This window comes from Polypterus senegalus, chromosome 11, assembly GCF_016835505.1.
Source record: "Polypterus senegalus isolate Bchr_013 chromosome 11, ASM1683550v1, whole genome shotgun sequence".
In the NCBI taxonomy this organism is placed as follows: Eukaryota; Metazoa; Chordata; class Cladistia; order Polypteriformes; family Polypteridae; genus Polypterus; species Polypterus senegalus.
Genome location: NC_053164.1, coordinates 100,885,147 through 100,912,656, shown reverse-complemented (window position 1 = coordinate 100,912,656; position 27,510 = coordinate 100,885,147). Strand labels below are relative to the sequence as shown.

At 38.3% G+C, this 27,510-nt stretch overlaps 1 protein-coding gene across 3 annotated transcripts in view; it reads right to left on the bottom strand.

Moving 5' to 3' along the window:
- The window catches only part of LOC120539373, a 52,588-nt gene extending 25,499 nt beyond the window's left edge, over nucleotides 1-27,089 (bottom strand). Inside the window, exons 1-7 of one of the 3 annotated variants that reach the window (XM_039769375.1) lie at nucleotides 26,921-27,089; nucleotides 23,463-23,519; nucleotides 19,207-19,263; nucleotides 9,658-9,687; nucleotides 8,347-8,403; nucleotides 5,401-5,430; nucleotides 4,613-4,669 (exon numbers count right to left, since the gene is read on the bottom strand). In XM_039769375.1, coding sequence (XP_039625309.1) covers nucleotides 4,613-4,669; nucleotides 5,401-5,430; nucleotides 8,347-8,403; nucleotides 9,658-9,687; nucleotides 19,207-19,263; nucleotides 23,463-23,519; nucleotides 26,921-27,074 — 442 coding nt within the window. In that variant the 5' untranslated portion in view covers nucleotides 27,075-27,089. The remainder of the gene's footprint in view (nucleotides 1-4,612; nucleotides 4,670-5,400; nucleotides 5,431-8,346; nucleotides 8,404-9,657; nucleotides 9,688-19,206; nucleotides 19,264-23,462; nucleotides 23,520-26,920) is intronic. The other 2 variants (XM_039769376.1, XM_039769377.1) reach the window with 2 other exon arrangements.
- Between the last annotated feature and the right edge of the window lie 421 nt (nucleotides 27,090-27,510).

Sequence of the window (27,510 nt, the reverse complement as noted above, 5' to 3'; positions counted from 1 at the left end):
CCCACTTCCTATTCTCCAAATGACTTGAAATGTTACACACTTACTCACTTCCGATGACAATACATGGATCAATAATCAGTTTCACTAATTGATCAATTAATCCATGTTAATTAAGAAATTAAATTTTCATATGAAGCATAGTTAAAGATTGAACCAATAGATGGCGCTAGTAACAGATAGAAATATTAAAGGAAGTGTTAAAATATTGATTACAAAATTATGCTAAAACAAACCCAAGACTAAAAAGTTGAAAATAATATATATATATCTATACTAATAAACGGCAAAGCCCTCACTCACTCACTCACTCACTCACTCACTCATTCTCTCACTCACTGACTCACTGACTCACTCACTCACTGACTCATCACTAATTCTCCAACTTCCCGTGTGGGTGGAAGGCTGAAATTTGGTAGGGTTATTCCTTACAGCTTCCTTACAAAAGTTGGGCAGGTTTCATATCGAAATTCTACACGTAATGGTCATAACTGGAAGCTGTTTTTCTCCATTTACTGTAATGGAGATGAGCTTGAAACCCGTGGGGGCGGAGTTTCGTGTGACATCATCACGCCTTCCACGTATTCACGCAGTACGTAGAAAACCAGGAAGAGGCCCAAAAAGCGCTGAAGAAAACATGCATTATATAATTGAGAAGGCAGCGAAACAATAAGAAGCGAGCAAGTGACATATACAACCATATTGATGAGTTCTGCTACTTCGGAAACAAAGCACGATGTAAACCTACACTTTAAATTAAGTTCATAGACAGGCTGCCGCAGGCGTTTGTAATTTAGTGCCTGCCCATATAAGGCCGTCCGTCAGCGGCAATCCAATAGCAAACTACCACGGGTAAATATTCACGGGTGAAGGACTGTGCTTATGCAGAGGAAGATGAGATGGTCAGGGTGGTGTTTGACACAAACTCAGCGAAACTGCGAGAGAAGGTTTTAAGTGCCGGGACTTCGGTAACATTAGATACAGCCACGGACATAGCACGAGATGGCACCAGCACAGCTGGGAACCTTCGATGCATGTACACCGAGCGGCTCATGTGAACTGACGCAGTGCACAGCCAAAAAGGAACAGTTCCAAAGAGCGCTGAACAAAAAACAAATTACACAATTGAAAAGGCAGCAAAAAAATATGAAGCGTCTGATACATACAAGCATATTCATAAATGCAGCTACTGTGGAAACAAAGCACACAGTGGAAAAAGTCAATGTCCCGCTAAAGGAAGACAGTGTAAAAAACCTGTGCATGCAGTGTGTCGGGTCTCAGATAAAGAAGAAGACGAGCTGTTTATTGATGCAGTAAGAAACGAATCGATAAATGAAACCTGTCATCTTTACAACGATTGACAAACACGGAATGTAACTTGAACACAATACATCCTACAAATATGAACCTGATTGAAAGAAATAATGATAATCAAATCCTTGATGACAGCAACACTCAGTAAAACTCACAAAACAATTACTGTATTTCATAGCTTCTTTAACACACTACGTCTCCGCTGCGATACGCGGGTATATATATATATGTATATATGTACCCCGATCTACATACTCGAATATTGGATACTTTATTCGCCATCAATGATTGTTTTGGTAAAGCCATACTCAGTGTATTCATTAGATGAACGGTAAAAAAGTAAGAGCGAGAAGAGGATGACTTATTGAGGCATGCAGGCTGTAGTGTGCGTCAACTCTATCTGAATTACGCGATCACATTTTAAAAAATATATCTTTTCAAGTTCTATTTAGTCCATATGTGTCAAACTCAAGGGCCGCGGGCCACATCCGTGTAATTATATCCGCCCGAGATCATTTTATATACTGTATTATTGTTATTAATGGCCCGGGTATATGAAGCGCTGGTAACACAATAAACTACAGATCCCATAATGCAGCGCTTCAGCTGCCTTGCATGTTTGGTAGCACATATCTGTGTGAGAAGCTCTTCTCAGTGATAAAGACTAACAAAACAGCACACAGGAGTCGCCTCACTGATGAGCACCTGCAATCCATCCTGAGAATCTCCACAACACAGAACCTCACACCAAACAGAAACAAACCTGTGGCCAAAAAAGATGCCAGGCGTCCAGCTCTAAAATGACATATGAGCAAAGACAACTGAATGATTTGATTTGTTATTGCTGAAAAGAACACATTTTATTTATATTTACAGGTTTTGTTATGCAGCATGTTCATATTTGAATTTGTATAATTTTGACAGGATATATTTTTATGGAGAGCAAAATCTTTTGGGATATTTAAAATCTAAGTTTATTTTTTATATAAAATTACATAAGAGTAAAGAAATTTGAATGTTTGTTCTTTCAACGTTTACTTTATTTCTAACTTGTATAATTTAGACAGGATATATTTTTATGGAGAGCAAAATATTATAAGTTGTTTAAGGTTTAAGTTGATTTATTCAGGAATAATATTCCTGTCTGTTTTTACCATTCCTACCAAAGATATTTCTGTCGACTAAATAAAAAATCCTTCTATCTAAAATTTAAATAGAACTTGAACAAATACGATAGTTCATAATATCCACGCAGACTTGCACGTAAGAGCGGGAGTCATCCGTTTTAACAAGCAGCGTATTGCACTGATACGAAATAGCTGTGTGTGTATATATGTAGATATGTATGTATATGTATATATATGTTTATATATGTATGTGTGTATGTATATATATATATGTATTTGTGTGTATATATGTGTGTGTATATATGTAGATATGTATGTATATGTATGTATATATGTGTGTGTGTATATATATGTGTATATGTATAGATATGTATATATATATGTTTATGTGTGTGTGTGTAAATATATATATATATTTATATATATATATATATATATATATATATATATATATATATATATATATATGACAGCAACACTCATCACTCACAACAGTGACAAAACAATTACATTGACAATCAGGTTACGTTATTATTAAAATGTTTCCTTTTCTTTTTCATTACTTCTTTAACACATTACTTTTCTGCTGCGAAGCGCGGGTATTTTGCTAGTATATATATAAATACTTTTTAAAAACCACGCTTATATTAAGTTAAAAAGTATAGTAAAAAGTAAAAAATAAGCCTCTCATACATCACTCTTAAAGTAAAAGCACGGGTGCTTTTCATAAATCAATAAAATCTTAGCAAAACCGCGCACCCTTTTATCTTACGAGTGATGTATGAGAAACATTTTCACTTTTTACTACACTTTTTAACTTAATATAAGTGTGGTTTTTAGAAAGTATTTTTTTATATATATATATTTTAGTTCCATTTCAACATAAAGCCAATTGTTATGTCTTGGCGAAGGCATACAGAATAAGTGGCATCATTTCATTATTACAGTACAACACGTTTTAGCTCCGACCCGCACTTTCGCTTCACTTCATACATCACTTCTGCAAGCTTGAACGCTTTCCTGGAGAGTTTCATGCACGTAAACGCAGGATACCTAAACAAGCATTTAGTGACCGCTAGATTTTTGGATTTTTGAAACTCCACTTTAAGCAAGCACGAGCCCACAAGTGGGTTATGTTTCTTCATGTATTCACATTCTATGGGAGTATATGTTTCACTCTTCTGAAATATCACTCTCTTGCTATTGCAATTTAGCTGATTTCTTTGTTAAATAATGATCTTTTGATATGTAATGTACTCCCTACACTAAACCTATACTGTATATGAAGGTGTTGTTTTAACTTCTGCATTGTATTTAGGGGTGCTTATTCAAATCTGCCTTAACACAAACTACTAGAACTTGGCTTTTTTATTTACAGATTAAGATACCCTAAGAAAATATATACCACCTTTTTTGATCCCGGCCTGTATGCCTATGAACCTGTTATACCCAAGAAAATGTCCTTAAATTTGATCAAGGATCCTTTACTGTTGTGAAAAGTCTTTCCCAGGTAACAATTGTTCCAATATGTAATCTCAGCATGGTAAGCTCAGCCTGAAGTAAGCAGTCCTCTTAAGAGCACCTAAACCACACGCTGTCTTGTGTCATGGATACCTCACCAAATGAGCAGGTGTCAGTGTATGATACATGCTTCTTGTCCAAAAGTTTAGGATTCCAGATAATTTGTGTATTGGTTGTTGGCGCTGCATTTCAGTCTGTGCAGCACACCGAACCAGTCCTTTGTCAGTCAGTCAGTGTCCAACCTAACACAGGGTCATTAGGGTCTGCCAGAGCCAATCCCAGCCAGCACAGGGCGCACGGCAGGAAACAAATCCCCGGGCAGGGCACCAGCCCACAGCAGGGCACACATACACTCAGACACCAAGGACAATTTAGGACAGCCAATGCACCTAACCTGCATGTCTTTGGACTGTGAGAGGAGACCAGAGTACCCGGAGGAAACCCTCGCAGACACGGAGAGAACATGCAAACTCCACGCAGGGAGGACCCGAGAAGCGAACTCCGGTCTCCTAACTGCGAGGCAGCAGCGCTACCCACTGCACCACCGTGCCGCCCCCAAGTCCTTTGTGTTTCATGAAATTAAATTGTTGTTGTGGGGTATGTACATAGATTTATCAATGTTTAGGAAACAAACAACAAGAAAATTGAAATACCTCGCTTTCCATTTGCTTGCAGCTCCTTCGTGTTATCTGTTTCTGCTGAAATGACTCCTGTGATAAGCAAAAGCAGTCTTAGCAGCAGCAGGTAGACTAATCTTGTACCATTATGTTATTTGTTGCTTTATACAATTCTTTGTTGTCATATTGATAGTGATATACACAGAATAACTTTTAACATCTTTCTGTTCCATCCTTCCATCAACTTACATTTCATAGCTTGTTTTGAAGTAGCTGAAAATCTAAGGCAGTGAATTTTAAATCAGGACCAAAAAACAAGACAATTTTATACTCTTCAGTTGACCCTGCAGACTTTGCTGTTTATTAAGCATTCTAATGTATAAATAAGCATAAAGCCTTACAATTCAAGTACACTACTTTAAATTCCTTCCATTGATTCCTTTTGTAGTTTAAAAGCTTTGTAACCGTTTCTCGTTATATTTTCTTTTTTTTACCACTCAAATTCTTAACATTTTCAGCTTTAGTTTGCATGGCGCCACTCTTCCAAGTCTGTATCTCTCTACTTTTTAAAGACCTTTTAACGCACTCACTTTCAGACTTTCACACAACAAGAAGATCATCAGCCCTTTCTTCCAACTTATTTTGTAAAATAAGTCCACGTGCTGCAGCACAATAAAGGGACTTGCTGTGCAAATTTTGCATATTTTAGAAACATTAAAACTGATAGGCAATGTAATGCAAATTTTTTTAAAAAGGTAGAACAAGTTATTAAATTATCCTTTTTGTTTAACAGTTAGATAGTAATCAGCACTTTAACCACAAACCTCTCTCCTTAGAGCCTTGAGCTGCCATATCTGAAATAACAGAAAGAATAATAGTCATTGGAATAAAATAAAAAGATCACTATCTTATTTAAAATAGCTTTAAATACAAGTAAAGTATATCCGCAGCTATTATCAGTTATGTAGTAAGATGTGTTAGAAGAGTTTTGAGCGTGCCGGTCTAAGAAATCGATGGGCTAATGTTATTTTGTGTCATTCTCATAGTCACAATCTGCAGCTATGTCACCTACACAGACACAATGCTTTTGTAAACTGTATAAAAGTCAAAGTTAGCTGAGATCATAAAATATGCTGCTCTGGTACTCATTTTTGTTCATTTTCTAATGACAGTCAGGTTCAGTTCGACTGAAACATAATGATACTCATCTTTAGTTAATTGTTTCAATAAATTTAATAGTGGATGGGACTGAACAGAATCATCTCCAGACAGAGGAGCAGCTTCAGCGACAGACTGCTGTTACTGTCCTGCTCCACTGACACACTGAGGAGATCGTCCTCCCTCACACTATGCGACTCTTCAATTCCACTCGAGGTAAACGTTAACATTACATAAAGTTATTGTCTGTTTTTACCTGCATTTTTATCACCCTTTAATTTAATATTGTTTTTTATCCGTATGCTGCTGTTCCCCTTGGGATTAATAAAGTATCTATCTATCTATCTATCTATCTATCGTTCTATCTATTTATCTATCTATCTATCTATCTATCGTTCTATCTAAACCATTTATTCACTGAAAAATGCACTTCTTTCAGCCTGATTGTTATACTGTATAGTTTTATCAGCTCCAGTTATTAATGCCTCAAATTGTATCAATTCATTCCTTTTCCAGCACCAGTTATTTCATTACGGGGTCATGGCTGTATTGGGCATAAGGCCGAAAGCAAACCTGGACTGAATGCTAGTCCATTACAGGGCTTACTCACTCTGGGATAATTTAGAGTTGCCAGTCCATTCCGAATGCAGCTTTCTGGGATGGGGAAGGAAAGAGGATCACTGAAGAAAATGCCATGCAGCCATGGGGCCAAAAACAAAATCCACGCAGTCAGCTTGGATTTGAGCCCAGGGATCTGGAGCACTTCAACCTGTGCCACCATGCTGATTTTTTTAATACCTTGACTAGCAAAGCTTTGTTTTGTCCACATTAATAATTGCACATACTTCAATGCTATATCTTGCTCTTCAAAACACGGATAAAACAGCCTTGATTAGTGTATAATGGTATAAATTAAAGCACTTGAAAGTGTTTCTTCACACTTAATTCAAATTGCTGAAACAAGCATCATAATAATAAGCTGGGATGCACAGTGTGATCATGTTACTCCATTGGCTGCTAGTTTACCTCAGAACTGATTTCAAGCTCTCCCCACCTACTTAACTTATAAAACATTAAGCAGTGAAATGCCACTCTGGGTTATTAAAACTATTACATTTCTGCTAGCGTTTTCTGGAAACTCATGATGCTGACATAATCAGTCAGTCATTATCCAAGCCGTTATATCCTAACACAGGGTCATGGAGGTCTGCTGGAGCCAATCCCAGCCAACACAGGGCGCAAGACAGTAGCAAATCCCTGGGCAGTGCGCCAGCCCACTGCAGGGTACAACACACACAATTTTGGATCGCCAATGCACCTAACCTGCATGTTTTTGGACTGTGAGAGGTAACTGGAGGAAACCCACGCAGACACAGGGAGAACATGCAAACTCCACGCAGGGAGTACCCAGAAAGTGAACCCAGGTCTCCTAACTGCGAGGCAGCAGCGCTACCACTGCGCCATCGTGCTGCCCTGCTGACATAATTTCAAACGTAAAGCAAATTTCTCCAACCAGTAAAGGCTTTGGAATTATCTGACTACACATCACTACAGCAAGTAAGGATGCCTACCTGCCCTGCTTTTTGTTTCTATGCTTCCAGAAAGTCCAAGCAGTCACTCAGGCACCACCTTGACTAGCTCTTTCAGAATTACAATTTATGCCAGACTCGATGTACCCACATGGGATTTTTATTTCTATCTATATAATGTAACATTATAATGTGTGTGTCTCTCTTATTTGTCTTACAGCTGTCAAGCTATGGCATTTCAGCTGCTTTAGTTGGTAAGCAATGGCATTTCCCACATGTATCTTCCTGTGTCAGTCCCTAGCTGGTGTAATAAAATATCTTACGTAGAGGACGGTGTTTTTACTCAAGCTTTGTCTGGGACAATTCTTCACTATAAACCTTAAAGAAAGTATAAGACTTTAGCTTTTTTTTTAGTTTCCAATGACCCAAGAGTGATTGACGTCATTTCATTAAAGCTTTGTCAACACTAATTTGAATCAGTTTACACTCAGTAAAGTATCTCTCCGTCTAATTCGGTATCCTGGATTGGCCTTTTATCACCACCACAAAATTTGCTCAAAAGGGTAACGTGGACAACTCCAAATGGAGAGCACTCCTTTCAACTAAGAATATTCATCCATCCATCCATCTATTATCCAACCCGCTATATCCTAACTACGGGGTCACGGGGGTCTGCTGGAGCCAATCCCAGCCAACATAGGGGGCAAGGTAGGAAACAAACCCCGGGCAGGGTGCCAACCCACCACAGAGATTAAGAATATGAACCTACAAAATAACAGGCATCTAGCATTATGGACCCCACGCTTTATTGGCTAAGTACAAATCAAGATATGTCTAATAACACAGACACTGAGCTACCAGCATATACTCATGTTTTTTTTTTTTATTATTTGATACTTTATGTGATTGCTTTCATTTCTGTCTAAGCTGGTGGCTTTGTACGTTCCAGTCTATGTAGCTCACTGAAACAGTCCTTTATAAATGCTTTTGTGGTTGAAGCAAACAGATTGATGACCGTGATAAATTTTGTCACTTTCCATCAGACAAGCCTTTTTTTAAGTTAAAAAAAAAAACTAATCATACCTCGCTTTCCATTTGCTTGCAGCTCTGCTTTTTCATTTGATTCCGCTGATGCGTCTCCTACAACAGATACAAGGTAATGTCAGCAGCGGCCCTTCAAATGCTCGGGTTGCTTTACTTTGTAAAATTCTTTGCTGTCACTGTGTAAGGGTGTATAATAAATGGATGCTTTGATCTGAACTCTTCCAAAAATGTTTTTAATTGCTTTGCACAACATTTAGCCCTTTTTATTTAGCAGGAATCTTAAAAAGCTATTTGGGTTATTAAGTAATACTGGATAAAATTAGAATTGACCTCTCCAATGGACGTGCTGTTTTAATCTGTATAATGCATTCCAGGCCTTCCATCCATTCACGCATTTTCTGTGGGAAACGAAGCCTAGCACAGCAGCCAGTGCCATCTCAACGTATGAGCACAAGGGGCAGTGGCCCTAGGAGCATAGGGGCCCACGATGTTTCTGATGCCTATGTTTGTTTCTGTTTTGCTATTAAAACAAGGGCCCCAGTGCTCTACTTTGCCTATGATACTGTTAAGACAGCCCTGACAGCAGCATCATGGGACTAGTCCATCACAGGGCACACTCGCTCACACGGCCACCATTCTCACTCGTATGGGGCCAGTTTAGTGTCATCGGTTAACCTGCTATGCATGTTTTTGGGGTGAGCGATGAAAACTGGTGGTATTTTATCACTGGACCCGTGGGTGTGTGAGGTGGGCTTTCAGTGAAATGGCATCCTGGCCTGGTTACTGATGCAACTGGCTACCTGTGACTATGGTAGTGACAAAATGGGTATAGAAAGGGGAGTGATGATTTCATTTAAAGCGCTGTACAGTTTGCCTTACAGTGTTAGGTGGTATATTTGGACTTAAATAACATGATTGCATTTGTATCCAGAGCCTCAGTGATGAGCAAGTTAACCTCTTGATTTCAGTGATTATTCTAAAGTATGCAAAGCTTCAAAATGAAATGCTCCCTCAATTTCTTTTTTACGCAAACCCTTTTTTTCTTACCATTTATATTTTAAATTAACAGTTGTACTAATGTGTTTATGCTTTTTTTTCCCCACAGGGCAGTTTTTCCAATGATATTTCAAAACACTATCTACTCACTCATTATCAGACCATTAGATGTAAGAATAATCTTTCTTTGTTTCTTTTAATCCACTTGAGGCAGCTCAGTAAAGAGGCTACTGTATGAACTTTGCATCTTTTCCACGTATTTAAAATAAAATGCAAAGTATGTCAAAGAGTCAGGTGTCATGGAAATGAGTTAAATCTGTATAACAGATAAAGATTAACTTTGTAAACACAAACCTCTCTCTTCAAGGCCTTGTGTGTCGTGATCTGAAAAAAAAAAGAAACAAGAATAATTGGTGGTCAAAAACAAAGAGCGGCATCTGATTGAAACCCCTGTCTGCACAGAGGCTGCATGTGGCGTCCATGCCTAACTTGATTTTCACCAACGTCCTGAAGTGTAGGTGAAGTCAGTTGGTGAATTTAAAGTGTAATGTGATCTGCGATGGACTATCCAGGGTTTATTTCCTATCTTGTGTCCAGTAAAGCCAGGATAGCCTACCAGTTACGCATGATATGGCAGAATAAGAAAGCTCATATAATGGATCGATTGAATGTAGTATCAGACTTAGAGAAAACACCATCCATCCATCCATCCATTATCCAACCGGCTATATCCTAACTCAAGGGTCACGGGGGTCTGTTGGAGCCAATCCCAGCCAACACAGGGCGCAAGGCAGGAAACAAAACCCGGGCAGGGCGCCAACCCACTGCAAGAAAACACCATGCACTCTTAAAAGTAAAGGTGCCACAGTGGTTGTTCAGAGCAATGTCATCGGGAAACCAAAAAGATCCATCCACATGAAGGTTCAGAAAGAACCTTTTATTTATTTAGATCCATAACAGGCTCCATAAACTAAATAACCAAATAGATGGTAACGGATTTGTGAAATTCCAATAAGACATGATTTTAAAAGGATTCTTGCTGCATACAATAACACAAGCTAAGTCCAGGTTTTCATAATTTGATAATGTCCTGCTAGGTAGCCTACATACATTAAAGATTTCAAGTTTTACTTCTACATATTAAGAAGTTTTTTTTGTTGTTTTTTTTTAATTAATTTTATTGTAATTGTTCTATACAAATCAATCAATTTTTACAAAAAATAGGATTGAGAACAAGTCAACCCCTGCCCCTGAGAGAGAGAGCATGGCCAACGGGGTAAAGCTTAAGGCTTGTAAACATACCTACATTGATGAGTTTGACAGGGCAATAGAGATGAACGGAGAAGAAAAAGAAATGTAGAAATAATTGCTTCCTCTGTGCTTTGAGAGCTTATTCTAAAATATTACTGATTAGATCCTGCCAGGTTTTGAAAAAAATCTGTACAGATCCTCTAACTGAGTATTTGATTTTTTCCAATTTCAAATAGTATAAAACATCGGTTTCCCACTGACTTAAAAGAGTAGAGTTTGGATTCTTCCAGTTTATCAGAATGAGTCTGCGTGCCAAGAGTGTAGTGAATGCAATCACAATGTGTTTGTCTTTCTCCACTTTAAAGCCATCTGGAAGAACCCCAAACACAGCTGTTAGTGGGTTAGGAGGGATTGTGACACCAAGGCTGTCTGAGAGGTAATTAAAAATTTTGGTCCAGAATGATGTTAATTTGGTGCATATTAGGAAGTTTTTCAAAGCACAAAGCGCTAAATTCATATCCAGAGAATCCTTCCCAGAGTGAAATGGTGCTTTGTCAAGCAACAGTTCTATGAGGAACCATATAACCTAGTAAAGAATCTTAATATGCCATTGAAGAACCTTTATTTTTAAAGGTGTGTGTCCACACTCTTAAGAAGAAAGGTGCCAAAGTGGTTCTTCAGAATAGTGCCAAAGGAGATCTAGTTTTGGCTGCCACAAAAACTATCTGCATGACAGTTCCAGAAAGAACCTTCATTTATTTAGACCAATAACAGGCGGTGCAGAGTTACTAACAGATATGTGAATTAACAATGGGGCCCTGATTGTACAAGGACTCTTCTGCTTATAATAACACAGGCTAAGCTCGGATTTTCATGATCTGTTGTATCCTGCTGGGTAGACTAAATACATATTAAAAATTTTTGCCTTATCTACATATTAGGGACCTTTTCAAAGTCTAAAGAAGCAATTTCACATGCAAAGAACCTTTCCCAGAATTAAATGGTTCTCTGTCAAATAATGGAGCTGTGAGGAACCACACAAACCAGTAAAATGCCATTTAAGAACCAGCATTTGTAAGAGTCCACAATGGGTATGGTTTTTGGTGTTGTTCACCTTGGGCTGATTAGCTACGTTTTGACTGTTTGTGTTGTCACATTCTTTATGAAAAGCATGGCTCTACCTGATTGTCTTGTTTGTTCTATAGACAAAGGTGACCTACCAAAACTATGGCTCATGGGCCAAAATTGTGTCCTTTGGACCTTGTTTCTTCCAAAAATGACGAGCGTGGCTGATTTTCTTCATACTACGAGTATGTTTATTTCCTTTGCAAATCATTTAAGTACACTCTGGGTGAATATATACGATCTGCTTCTCTGAGTAGTCATAAAATGAATCGCCAGGCATGTAAAAAAATACAGAAGGCAGACCAAAGGAATCAGTGGAACACTGCAAAACACCAATGGCCAATGTCAAAACTCTTTTGCTGAAGTTAAAGAAAAGGCAGTGCATCTCATTTGCACAGGAAGTGAGGTGATCCTCATCTTAACCCGAAACATGATCACAGTATTTTAGAGTTACTGGGGAAGACATAAAAGAGAAAAGGTAATGAACTAAGTGAGCCAACATCCGGTGCCTCCTGGGAAAGTTCTGTTTAGCAACTACAGTCTTGGTGCCCTAAATTAACCTTAAAACATATTTGTCTTGTGTTTTAGACATGGCTTATTTCTTAGTGCAATGAGCTGTCTGCATTCTGCGCAATGCATATTGGTGAATTCAACACCTTGCTACTTTAAAAACATATGTAGGTTCATAGTCCGGTAAAATTTTTAATCATCTATTTGACATGATCATCAGAGGAGTATCTAGAACAGGGGTCTCCAACTCCAGTCTCCTGGAGAGCTACTGTGGCTGCAAGTTTTTGTTGTAAGTCTTTTCTTAATTAGTGACCAGTTTTTGCTGCTAACTAACTTCTTTTGCCTTACTTTTAATTGACTTTTCTTGAGACTCTGACCACTGAATTGATTATTTTTTCCTTAAATGGCACCTACACATAAATTTGATGTGAAGTGAGCCAACAGATGACCAACTAAGTTGGGGAATCCAATCAACTTCACTTCATTTAGTTTCTTAACTTGAAGCCAATTCTCGTTGCTAATTAAACCGGTTATTTAAATCTATGGTGCTTATTCCGCCATGGCAGACATTTCTAAAACTGTTGATTTTCTTTTTTAAGAGCACTGTCAAAATGTTTTGTGGACCTGAGTAGATCAACGTTACTGAGGAGGCCTTCACCTTTCTTTATTTTCAGTTATTGTGTGATGGACGCAGGTTGTTGTTTATGTGTTGGGTACATTTTGTGTCTTAATATTGTTTGGTTGCTGATTAAGGAAAAAAGAAATAATTAAGGGGCCTGATTCTTAAGTTGTGCATCAATTAAAATTAAAGCAAAGAGTTAATTAGCAGCAAAAATCTGGCCATTGATTAAGAAAAGGGTTAGAATAAAAACCTGCAGCCACAGTAGCTCTCCAGGACAGGAGTTAGAGACCCCTGATTTAGAACATATGCTAAGACGGACAGAAGCATTATACTGGGGAACCTTTTTTCCTGGTTTTTGATTACTTTTACTGGTGAATTGCCTAGCAGGGCTGTCTTAACATATGGGCACAATTGGCACTGGCATTGGGCCCAGGAAGATAGGGGCCCACGATGTTTCTGTTTTGCTATCAAAAGAGGGGCCCCAGCACATTACTTTGCCCTGGGGCTGATGATGCTGTTCAGACGGCCTTGAGCTCAATCTATATATATAATTCACTAAGGCAAGACACCCATGGAAAGCAGGCCGGAAGGGGCGTGGATTCACTAAGCAGCCGACAAGTAAGACACCTATGGCGCACGCAGGAAGGAGCCACTCCCACCAACTCCAAGACCATTGGATACAACGACAACTCGCAGAGCCACGCCCACCGACTTGGACGCGACGACACGGAAAAAATGGTGTATTCGTCTGTCGTAGAGGCCACATGTACCTCCGAGCGACGTTGACTGTTCATAGAGGCATGTTTCTTGCGGAGGTGAGTTGCCATATGCAGCGTGTAAAACAGTTTGCGAGGGGTATCCCATGGGATCCTTAAAACAATCCTTTACAACTGAGGTTAAAACACAATGAAGTAAGCAGTCTTTAAAAACTCTAAAAAAGACTTTAAAAAAGTCTTTTAAAAAAAAAGTTTTCGGTTACGACGCACGACCGCGTGCACCATGGCAAACTGTTTTACACGCTACATACAGCAATTCGCGCTACTACCGTGGTCGGGTGTCTTGGTGAATTATATATAGAAAAGCAGCCAAAACCGCACAGAGCAATGAAAAGTCTACATGAGTCAAAGGTGCATGTGGACTGTGCAAAGACGACAACGACTCAAGTGACGAGTTGGAGGTGGGCACATGAGCAGGCAGGGCGCGATGGCGGTGCGCCAGTTTTCAGTCACAGGATTGTGTGTTGGTTCGTTCCGTGCATTGTTACAATGTTGCTTTTCTTGCTGATTTATTAAATTACCAATTTTTAAAATGTTAATTTTCTCCCTGTGCTTAAAAATCATTAAAAAACCGGCCTGATTATGCGGCGTATGGTATGCCGCGGGTTGGCTAGTAGAGAATAAACTTATCTTATCTTAATTGTTTAGATCTACCATCTTCCATATATCTGTTTCTTGGCTGCATTGAGTGCAAAACAAGGATACCATTCCAGCACAACCTACACCTCTCAGTTTAGAATCACCAGTGGACCGATTTGTCTTCTCAAGAAAACATTTAACTCTGGCAATCCTAAACTCCATGGTTGGCTCTTTCTTTCCTCCTCATTTTGGATGTGTATTTATCTTCTTTGTGTAGTAGCAGTCTGTCCTTGCATTCATCCAAACTGTAACCTGCTTAATAATTTCAGGTTGGAGGGCCAGTGCCTATCCCAAAAGATCTGGACAAAGACCACTTTTATTTAAAATAAAAAAAAAAAAAACTTTCTATGGGTCTTACTAGATTTTAGCTGGTCACCATTATGGGGTAAATATATTTTCAGATGGTTTTGCTGGGAGACTAGTCCTGTTAGTATCTTATTAAATGAGCAGAGCACGCCAAGCATCATTCAGCATGTCTAGCACATTTGTTGTGTCCTGGACCAAGATCTGAACTTTATTTTCCAATTTGTTTCTAAGTAACAGTAAAAGGAAAGTGATAACTGAGAAGGGATAATTAAATTTGTATTTGCAACATATACATTTATTGGCTCAATGGCCCACTTTATAATGCTAAAGGTAAAAGTGCTTGATCAGTATGCCACGATAATGCTAATGCTGAAGTACCAAGGAGATGGCCCCTCATTTTACTGGAAATACAAAGAGTCAGCGCTCTTGTCTTCTTGACTATTCGAGCGCAATATGATGTCTGCATGTTCTCCTTTCTGAGCTTACATCTGAGGGTTTTCATTTCTCTGTAGTCTGAAAGACATGCACGTTAGGCTGGTCAGTGACTTCAAATGGACGTATAAGCTTATGTGCTCTTGAACAGACTGGCACCTCCTCTGAGCTGCGTTCATTGCTGTTGGAATGGCTTTGACCCAAATTTGGTTTTAGAATATAAAAGTTAAGTAAATGGATGGTTAAATGAATGCATTGCACCATCTGTTGGAATAACTTGAACAGTGCATTGAAGCAGAGTACTTCACTTCGTCTCGAGTACCTACGCTCATTTTTATAGTTTTGGAAGCGGTGCAGCCCATCGGTGATTATCTTCAGTGTGCGAGTTCGTCTTAGGGAGGAGGCAGCGGTAGGCGCCGACACCAAACTAGTCGTCACGCCCATCTAACCAGGGCAGATCTACATGATTTAGATTTTTCTTTTTTTCTAACAATTATCCCGTTCCTTTCTTGGGATTTGTTGTTCTTTGTTCTTTCTCTTTCAATTCGAGGCAGATTGCACTGAAAAAAGTATAGCATTGATGTTGTTCATTCAACGTAAATTTACTCTTTCAAGCAACTTAAGATTAGTCATTTAGTGTTGTAGCTTGAAATATTTGGTTTCAGATCTCAATCAAAGTAAAAAAAATAGTTTGCACCAAAGTAAGTTATGGTGGAGGGGATAAACATAAAAATCCTATTTCAGTTAACCTAATATTTTAGGGTGTTTGTGTGCTGTGTGGGAGGGGCCCTTTGTTTTTATTCTTCAGGTCGAACTTTCCAGCGTGCTGGCTTTCCAACTGGAGTGGACGTGGCTATACAGGTCTGGTCATTTTCAGCAGCAGACTTTTATAACAGAGGATTTCTGGTAAGTAACCCTGTTTCTCAACTGTTAATTTTCAGTATAAGAACTCATAATAAAACATACTTTCAAGAAAGCTGTAGAAACGTTTAATCATTTTTTGTTGTATATTTAAAATTTACACTGCAAAGTGCTTGTGTATTTGCACTAGATTTTTAAATAAGTACACCATTGGAATGTGTTATGTTCATAATATTTCTAATAGCATAAAAACAGATTATGACCAATAAGTCATTTTAAATTGCAACAACTTAAAAAAAGATTTACTTCAGTATAAAACATGTGAATTGCACCCAATCACTCTAAATGATTTGCCTCAACTTAAAAATTGTGGGTTCAATAAGATAAAAAGAATTATATTGGTTCAGATTGAAAATATTAAGTGTGAATCATTACCTTAATTATTTTAAGTTGAATGGAGGTTATACTGTTTTCAGTGTGGATGCATATGTAGGGTTGGTAGTGATCATTAATCATGACATATTCTTTACGTTTTGTATTATGACAGACTAATGACAGGATGCTTTTTTCTCAGACACTTATATCCTTACCATTCCAATTCCCTTCACAAGCCAATTAGACTCATTTCAGTGTAGCTGCCTAAAATTTCATTGGAAATTTAGCTGCGAAAGTCACATTTTTAAGCTCTCAATTTTTTTTGTATAATAACACAATTTTGCCTAATAATGTCTACATTTTTGTTTTAACTCTTGAGCCTTTTCGTGTTTTTGTTATTTAGACTGATTCCATAACGTACGCCAGCTATCTTATCATGATATCTTTCTCCTTTGTCAGAAATTCCTTTCCATTTCTAGAAAGAATAACAGAATGCAGTGCAGGGAATTCGACACTTGCAATTTCTTCACTTTTTTAAAAATATTGCATTAAAAGCAATGACCATTTTGATGTGGTCGACACGGTAGCGCAGTTGTCAACGATCTTTGACTTAAATCCCCCACTCCCTGCTGTTTTCTTGTTCATGCAGGTTTTGTTCATTGGTAAAAACTGGCCTCAGGGTGAGTGCGACAGTTAGCGTGAGTGGACCTGCCTTGCACCTAGTGCTGTCTGGATTGGCTCTCACCTTCACTTCACTTTGATTATGAAACAGACAATGTCACATTGTAAAATGACACTTTATGATGAACATACATACAACTGAAAAAAACGCCCATTTAACTGATTTCACAATACGGGTTGTTTAATGGCACTTTATAATTCTTTACTGGATTGTATGCTTCCTCATAGAAACGGTTGCTTCACAAGACAACATTTCATTCTGAGAGGTTTCTTTGCATACAAAGTTTATTCTTTCTGATTTAAAACAAATTCTAATATGTAAATAAAGCTGAAATCTTTAATATTTGGCACAGGGCCATCTTAACTTATCACTACAATGGGCACCGGCCTCAGGAGCAATGGCAGCCCCTCAATGTTTCTGATGCCTATGTATGTTTCTGTTTTGCTATCAAAACAAGGGCCCCAGCACCCTACTTTGCCCGGGGGCCTATGATGCAGTTAAGATGGCCCTGGTTTGGTAGGCTACCTAGCAGGACACTAACAGATTAAGAAAACCTGAACTTAACCTGTGTTATTGTATACAGCAAGGGTCCATTTTAAATCAGGACTTACTGGCATTTCACAAATCTGTTGCCATCATGAGGTTATTTATTGAATGGAGCCTTTAAGTAAATAAAAAAATGGTTCTAATATGGCATCACTCTGAAGAACTCGACTATTTTTAAGAGTGTTGTTGTTCTTTCCATTTTTATTATAAAATCTCTGTTAATTGCTTTCTGGTTATTAAAAAATTAACAATTTTCACAATCAAATGAGTACAAATTAAGCAAAAAAATCAGAAATGTACATTCCTGTATGGAGGAATATTTTGAATAAAATAAATAAATAAATAAAAGTACTGGGAAATGTGACAATAAATAATGACATGGAATGTGAGTATATAAATAATTTAATGTGGAACGAAATGTTTTGTTGCTTATTTATTATTTATGTATTTTTTTAACTGTTTCTTCATTTATTTATTTCAGTGACCACCCATGCAAAATAAAATAAGCTCTGGAATGAAAACTGTCACTTTCACTCGTTAAAGTTGAGTGGGTGGGATCTTTCGAGTGCTGCTTTTTGATTGGGTGAATCATTTGCATGTGCTTTGCTTGATTTGGGAATCCAATGGTTCATGTGTATGCTCAAAGTTGGGCACGTCGGATACAAGTGCAAGAAAAAGTTGTCCAAAATTGTAAAAAGGGACATGTTAATTCAAGAGACTCTAAATTACTTATTCATCATTACTTGGATTATACCTTTATCCAAAGCGACTTTCAACAATTTTGACTTACAATTGATTACATTGCCTTAGTTTTTTTCTAACTGGAGCCCAGGCAGGTGAAGTGACTTGCTCATGCTTACACGGTGTTTCTAAGGGGATTTGATCCCAGAACCTCAGGGTTTGAAGTTCAAAGCCTTAACCACTACACCCCACTGCTAGGTGGGCACAAGCACAGTGAAGTGACTTGCTCATGGTCACATAGTGTCAGTCAGGAGATTTGAACCCAGAAACTCAGGGTTTAACCACACCACACCACACCACACTGCTATGCCTCATTAGGATTTTGCATTTGAAGTATTTGCTGTAAAAGTGGCAGTCGATTGCCGAACATTGCCACCCTAATGACGATTCACCAATCAAAAAACAGTCCTCGAAAGAACACGACCTCTCACCTTTGACAAGTGAAAGTGACAGTTTTCATTTCATGACTTATTTCATGTTTTGTGTGGTGTCACTGAAATAAATAAACAAAGAAATAATTAAACAAATGCATAAAGAAATAAGCAGTATTTTATGACACATTTAAATGTAAAACTCAGATTGCTTGTTGTTGTTATTTATTTATTGTCACATTTCACAGCACTTTTATTTATTTGCATATTTATTTGTTTAATTTTGCCCAAAATATTCCTTCATACTCCTGGGCCTGATGTCACAACCGCAGAAGCAAGCATCTGAGAGAGCAGACTGGCAGCTCCACCGAGCTGTCTGACTACACAACTTCAATGAACAACAAGATCGACATTAAATTAAGATATACAGTTGGAACCTCCTCACAATTTCTTTAAGCTTTTCCTAACCTAAAGAGCAGACTGTTCAGATTACTGTTTCAATGATAAGCAATAAGCAAAAAATTCTCCATTCACATTTCCACCTTTTAAGCTCAAAACATGATAAATTACTAGTAAACAAGTTTTTTATATATCTTGTAATTCTTTAAATATTTACTATTGCATTTTTGGGCTGATTTCTGTAAGAATAACAAAAGCATTCTGTACCTCGCTTTTCACTTGTCTGGATCCTTTCTTCACTTTCCGTGTTCTCTACAGAGGATCCTGCATGGAGTAAAAGTGTTCTCAGTAATATTGCTTTCTATATAACAACAACCTTGCCTCCTATTTGTGGCAGTGTCTATTGGTGACCAGCTCAAAGTGGTCATCCGAGATTTGGGGGATTAAATGGACATTGCTGTCATAAATGTTAGCAAGGTTGAAGCAGGGGTATGAGATAATGAAGGGGACAAACAAAGCCCCTTAAAATGAAACCACCTACATGAAGGTTCAGGACAGCTAAAAGAGCCATGTGGGGTGATGAGAGATAACTGGGGTCCAGAGCCACATGCAAGTGGGACATTTTTGCTGATAAAACACAATGTTTGTATAGAGATTATTGTGAACAATACTTTGATGGAGAACACACAGGCAATGTTGACCAGTGATGGGTCAGAGACAGACTAACAGATGAGGACAGGAGTCTGCTCAGAGCCAGCCTGCTTCATGTGTTTTCTTCAGGGTTTGAGTGCAAGTTGTAAGAAAGATGTAGTAGTCGAGTGTATGACATTCTGAAACCCCTCCATGTGTGTTCTTAGCTGCGGACATCACAGTTCAACTTGAGGACAGCTTTCAGTGTCGAATGCCCCATCATTGCTTGTTGTAGGCGAACAAAGCTATCATTTTATTATATGAAAAGCCTAGCGAATTGCCACATGACATAAAAGCTTGGTTAGCCTTCTGTGCCCAAATCTTTATGTATATTAGAGTTAACTAACAGCACTGCTTGGGTTAGGGGCACCAACCAGTACTGTCCACCAACTAAATTTTGAAAAATAAAATAATAACCTACACAGTCTTCTGCTGTGCAAAAGGGGGATCTGTGCAAAATTTGTCAGAGATATATTCAATGGTGTGGATTTGTATACCAGACAAACACACACACACACACACACACTGTATAGTGTCACACAGGTGCACATGGGAGGCAGCTAAAGGGCTTGGTTGGGGGAAATCCCAAATCTGACTGGGATGTGACAGAGTGCACTGACTCTTTTTCTCATTTTCCTGCAGACCATTCATAGGAAGTTCCACCTGGCCCTGTTGACATCACTTCCGGGTCTGAACCTATAGAGGAAGGCCTTGCCAGCTCCGGCCCCCTTGATAAGCTCGAGCCTATGGCTAAAGACCTTTCCGATCCCAGCCCCTTTGATGTCACTTCCTGCCATGACCTTTAAAAGCCTCCACCTTTTCCCTATTCCCTCAGTTCTGTTTTGGACTCCAGTTTGTGCACATCAGTGCTATCATTTACTTGCAATTTGCAGCCAGGAAACCAAATATATGGATGGCTGTCCCAAACTTTGCTATGGCTCTTTATGGAGTTTGTGACAATATATTACATTTATTAGTCAGACATACTGATCATTTCCAAAGCTGAAGTTTAGGCACTTTCTTCAACTCTCCCATCAGACCTGAAGTAAATCCAGACATCCATTTTCTGAATCTACTAATGACTGACAGGGGAGTGGGGGCACAACATGCATCCCACGAGAAATTATTTGAACAAAGCTAAGTTGGGATGCCAGTCCATTGTGAGGCATATTGATGTGCACACCTATTTGCAAAGTTCCTTATCCATTAAATGTTAACGTCTAACTACATGTTATTTATTTGTTTTTGAAAAGAAAGTCTATACTGCAGCTCCTGCTCGATAGAGTGTGAACTGATGCCCGTTATCAGATTCTGCTGAAGAGGCCTCTGCAATGAGAACTAGTGTTATCTCATTTCTCAGAAAAATGTCATTTCTTCTTGAATGTGACAAGTATAACCCTGTACAGTATCTCAAAGTTTGTTCATTTTAAATCCAACTTATGTATGCATTTGGCAAATTTGAGAAAAGATGAATACTTTTTCTATATACAGTATGATCAGGACCACATATATTAGGACCCACCTTAGAGGGAAATTGTATTTCAGAGAAGCAGGAAACTGCTACTTATAAGCATATGCAGTAAGCACAGAGCGGGTGGCCTGAGGGAGTCTTTGTTCCCCAGTGTGACAAATGGGGGCAGGTGAGCCCAGTGAAGGATTTGGCTATAATGAAGGACAGGCTTCTCTTATGTAACACTCTTGCCAGCAAAACCCTTAGATTTAAAATAGTATCAGAAAGACACAAAACCATGCAAAATTATATATAGAGAGAGCAATAAACAGTTTCTTAAATATACAAGAATACAATACATACTTCTATATAAACTGCTCATGGAGATGAACTTTAGGAATCATCAGCTTCTCAATTTAGTAAATAGATATGGCCAGTTATGGGTGTCTGGGCCTCTAAAAAGTATCAAAAAGATGCTAAAATAGCACCCTGGCCCAGAAGTGACCTGGGCAAGGGCTGTAAAAAATGATACAAATGACCACTTCTTGTCATAGCTCATTCTACCTGAGTTATGAAATGAGCTCTACAGAGAAGGGTAATAAAGGCCACTTTAACAAAGGCCAGGGTCTGAGGTGAATTGAAGTGAAGGCTTACTAGGAAGGAGCTAATGAAACCTTGATATTCTGAAGGAATCAAATTAATGGTCCAAGAAAAGAACAATCTAGATGAGAACAGGCCGTTCAGCGAAACAAAACATGTCAGTCCTTTCCAATTAATTCTTCTAAAATGACATTAAGCCTAGTTTTGAAAGGCACTAAAGTTTACTGTTTACCACACTACTTGGTAGCTTTTCCTAGTGTCTCTTGTTCTCTGTGTGAAGAAACACTAATGTTTGTGCGAAATTTACCCTTAACAAGTTTCCAACTGTGTCCCCGTGTTCTTGATGAGCTCATTTTAAAATACAAGTCTCGATCCACTGTACTAATTCCCTTCATAATTTTAAACACTTCAATCATGTCATCTTTTAATCTTCTTTTGCTTAAACTGTAAAGGCTCAGCTCTTTTAATCTTTCCTCATAATTCATCCCCTGTAGTCCTGGAATCAGTCTAGTCGCTCTTCTCTGGACCTTTTCTATCGCTGCTTAGTCCTTTTTGTACCCTGGAGACCAAAACTGCACACAGTACTCAAGATGAGGCTTCACCAGTGCATTATAAAGGTTGAGCATAACCTCCTTGGACTTGTACTCCACAGATCGTGCTATATATTCTAACATTCTGTTAGCCTTCTTAATGGCTTCTGAACACTGTTGGGAAGTTGATAGCTTGGAGTCCACTATGACTCCTAAATCCTTCTCATAAGGTGTACTCTCGATTTTCAGACCTCCCATTGTATATTCAAAGCTAACATTTTTACTTCCTACATGTAGTACTCTACATTTACTTACATTAAATTTCATCTGTCCAAGCCTGTATGCTGTCCATGTTCCTCTGCAATGATTCAACGAATTTCAGATTTTTTGAAATCCACCTGGCTTTTTATCATCTGCAGATTTAACCAGCTTGTTATTTATATTCCATTCCAAATTATTTATATATATATATATATATATATATACATATATGTATATATATAAAAACACTAGACGAGAACACGCCATTCACCCCAACAAAGCGCGCCACTCCTATATATATATATATATATATATATATATATATATATATATATATATATATATATATATATATATATATATATTATATATTAAATATTAAAAATAGCAGTGGCCCTAGCACTAACCCCTGTGGAACACCACTCTTAGCATCAGCCAGTTCTGATGAGGTTCCTCACACCATTACCCTCCAATTCTGCACCCCTCTGCACACTACACCCTGGACTCCCACTTCTTTTAGTTTGATTCCCAACCTCTCATGCGCAACCGTGTCAATGTTGGCGTGTGTTTCAAAATAAGCAGAATATTACAAGCAGTAAAACAGACTAAAGCCCTGTATTTAAATTTGATTAATTTACTATCATTATACGCTATGTTAACTCCTTTATTCATCACTTTGAAACGTTTTGCATTTAGCAACATTCAGTGCAGAGCTGGTTCCTGCTATGCTCTTCATGTTATTAGGATAAGCTTAGTCGCCTCCAACACTAAAATGGAATCAGGAAGTTTGATAATGGACAGGTGGACTTTTGTATTTGTGTTTAAGGACTAAGTATTCATTTCGTAGGACCGGTAGCCCTTTGCAGATTGGCTTTTTTCTTACACGTACTGAGATCAGCTTTGCTCCCCTACAGCCCTCTCCAGGTCAAGCCAGTATAAAAATGGAAGTATAAACACTTGTGAAAGGAAGAAAGAAGAAAAGCTTGACATACCTTGTCTTCTCGTTTCTTGTAGTCTTCCCCTACCTCCCGACTCCGCCAATAAGGCATCTATAATAGAAATTAGATTTGCTTATATTTTAAAATGAAAAATTATATTACGGTAACGGATGGATGGATGGAGTGACCACTACAATGCCAGTAACCTCAAACTTGGTACTTAAGCTCACTAGTGTCAGATTGGCTGCGCATTAACGTTTTGCAGTATTTTACCTTACTGATAATCAGAAGAATGTCAGCTTATACTAAATCACTCTGCCACCCATTTATATGAATATCTGGAAACATGAAGGTAGGATGTTTCAATCCCTTGCCAATTGTAAAACAGATGATGACTGAAAATCCATATTTTTGATTCCACTTTTTTAGTTACGGGATAAGAGAGATCTGGAGTATATTCTGGCAACATTGTGAAGCAGGAACAAACTCCGGGCAAAAGGCCATACTGTTATAAATCACAATCATTCAAACATACCTACACTCACTCAAATCAACGCAAATAATGGTTAACAAATTACCTAATGTGCATACGGAGTACATAGGGAAAGTCCACTGTATCTCAAAGAGAAGATAAAAACTCTGCACATACATTAGCCAAGAACTGCAACCAAGTCCACAGTGCTGTAAGGCAGAAGCTCAATCACTCTGCCACCCTTCACCCTCATCACCAGTCAAGCTAATACCTCAAAAAACCACTTGGGTGCACAAATTTGGAGGCTCAGCTGGCGAAAAGATAAGAATTTGTGTCCCATGTTGAAAACTGGAAGAGATGACGTTTGTATAAACTCATCGAGCTCTATCAGCCTTTACCAGATTTTCTAATATCATTGTAATGACTAACCACATAGGTATCTACCATGCATGTAGTGAGATCAAATGTCAGAAGTGTTATATTTTTATTCATAGCTTTTACTGTTGGCATCATTTGAAGCGCTGAGCAAGACCCAAAGTCTGCCTAGCATCTAAAATTAGGAATTGTTGTATTGTAATTGGGCACTTAAAGTGGATTTTACCACCAAATGTTCAAAATATAATTAATGTTGTTTTTTTTTTTACTTCTATATATAAATCACCCAGTTGATTAAGTTATTAGAATTGATGGTCGGACAGAAGGATGAACATTCCTGCAAGACCAGAACTGCTACATGTGCTGTTCTTGACACAACCTAAGAAATAAAGCCATGTCCGGAAAATCTGAGTGAGAGTAAAATGTAACCATTTGAGAACATAAGCAGCAAGATGGCCATTAAACATCATAGAAGAAAAACTGCCAGTGTGTATTAAACTATAGTTCTTACATCTCTCCACTTCTCATTTCAAATGCCCAGTCTTTGAAACTACATCCACCTTCTGGTTTACTCCATCTCTCATATCTGACTTTATTTCCTTCTGTCCAGCACCTCTCTTTTTTCTGTACCATCTCTTATTTCCATAATACTGGAAATATCAGATGAAGGTTCCACAGTTGACAGGTTGTATTTCTATCTTTTAATATTTTTTATGTATAATATCAATTGTTTGGTAAGCAGTTTGCAGAAAAAATAAGACAAATAAACTCCTATATAGAAGGTAGATCTTAAAATAAAAATCAATTTAAAGAATGAGGGATTCTGCAGTGGAGCAGACACCATTGTGAATTTACAACGCTTGAGCTGTAGTTTCATTCTGGACTGAGATGAAAGTGTAATGGACTTGGTATATTCTCCCCATATGTTTAAATTCTTCACACGTTTCCACAAACTAATTGGTGACCTTAAATATTGGTCCTATATGTATGAGTATGGACATTTATATGAGCGTACCCTGTTATGACTGACACTGTATTCAGGGCTGGTTTTTACTACATTTGCCTTTTCAGATGCAGTCAGGACGGGCTCATGCAGGGCGATCTTAACAGCATCATAGGCCCCCGGGCAAAGTTGTATGCTGGGGCTCCTGTTTTAATAGCAAAACGAAAACATACATAGACATCAGAAACACTGTGGGGCCCTATGTTCCTGGAGCCCCTGGCCAGTGCCCATTGTGCCTGTATGTTAAGGTGGCCCTGCTCGTGCCACATGACCTCGAATAAGCAGGCTCAAACATGGAGAAATAAATGAGATCATTTAAAGGTTAGCATCATTGACTCCCATTTGTGGATACCTGGGTTCAACCCCTTTGTGTAATTATGCATGTATACCTGTGTATAAACTCTCCCTCAATGACTCATTGCTACTGTTTTGAGTTCTCCGCATGAAGGACTGGTATTTCACCCATCAAATGTTCCTGCCTGATGTCTGTATCTACACATGACAGGCTGCCCTTACCTGTAACTATAATTTTTATTATTAATTCATAAACATATCTGGCTACTACTTGGTGGTACAAAATTTTGAAATATAAACAGAGCGAGAGATGGAGAAGCATGACAATAAACTATATAGCTGATAGCAGCCTTGCATCTAAAAGAATAGATGAGGTCTCAGCAGAAATACACAACACTGCCATTTTAGTATTTATGTTTCGAGATCATATAGCTGAGGTCAAATCTGAAAAGACAGTAAGCCTCATTAAGGATGGGGACTTCAACAATATAGTATATCGATCTCTTTTATTCCCTACTTGCCCTTTCTTCAACTTTCAGCACATTTGTGTAATATAACCAGCTTGTGAGCATCGTTCAAATTACTCACTTACGGAACAACAAAAAAGTGCTTAATGATGTATAAGCTGTCTTTGGAAAGTGAATAAGGAACGCTTCAAGTTCTAGATCAACACTCAGAGGACACCTGAACCAACCAGCCAAGCCTGAAATGAACAGAAGGGCCACCGCCTATTTCTCTTCTGCATTCACAATCACACAGTCTTTTCAACTGTGGGGCTGCATTTTAAGATTTTCTTTTTAAATGAAAACATACTGTAACCACCAGTTAGCTTGACTGAAGTGCACCTTTGTAGTTTCTTCTGTATATTTATTAATGTTTTTTGAATTTGAGGCAGCGTGACCTGTGAGATATCTGACACAAAATTTAAACGTTGCTAGTTCAGTCCCCGCTTCTGGCTCGCTGCATCACCTTTAGTCTTTAGCCTGTGCTCACATTATCAAAAAGTAAAGATAATGCACATGAAAAAATACTTTGCAATGCTGTTCTCTGCATAAAGGCACTATATAAAGCAAGGACGTCTATTTGAAATCCCCTGAATGACAATGTAGGCTTTGATTAAGACAGTAGTCACTATGAAGGTCACTTAATTAAATAAACGCTATTGATTGATATTAATGAACGCATAACTCCCATTAGGCAGATAGTTTCTAATTTATTTAAGTGAAATTGATTGAGTACCACCTTCTAAAAAGAAAACACTGCTGCAAAAATAAGACAATAAAAAAGACTCGGCTCCATGTAAGTTTGCCATACGGAGATCATGCAAAGAGCGGCTCATCCATGTCGCTAAATTAAAGCCCCACTCACCTGAGTCATATCCACAAGCCAAACCAATCAAAAGAATGAGCCACAATCTCATTTTGGCTAACCTGTGTTGAACAGCTGTCCTCCTTAATGAAGTAGCAAACAGGCCTTTAAATAGGAGATGCATAATCATGTGATTTCCATAAACAAACGACATTGTCTTTTTTGCCCATTCTCTTTTTTCCTCGCTCTCCCTGTCTCAACGGTCATCTCTGGTGGCACACAGAGGTGGCATTCTTTGTTGGGACAGTGCTCTCTTTGTGCCTGTGCATCGACACTTCCGGGCGCATGACCCACCAGACCAGAGATACCGCTTAATCTTTTCTTTAATTTTTTAGGATAAACAAAAGTCTAGATGATAAGGCATGGTGATGACTTAATGGGGGGTGCCAAAACTAGCAGAGAGAGCTGACAACATGCAGAATTTGCAGAGGCTTATTGTGCGAATCAACACAATCCTCAATGGTCAGGATGATGATTTTCCTTGCTGAGGACACACTTAATGAAAGGAAGACATTTTAAACAAAGAGAATTTACTGTTCACTGCACAACAAATGTGTCCCATATTCAACTCATAATTACTTAATGAATGT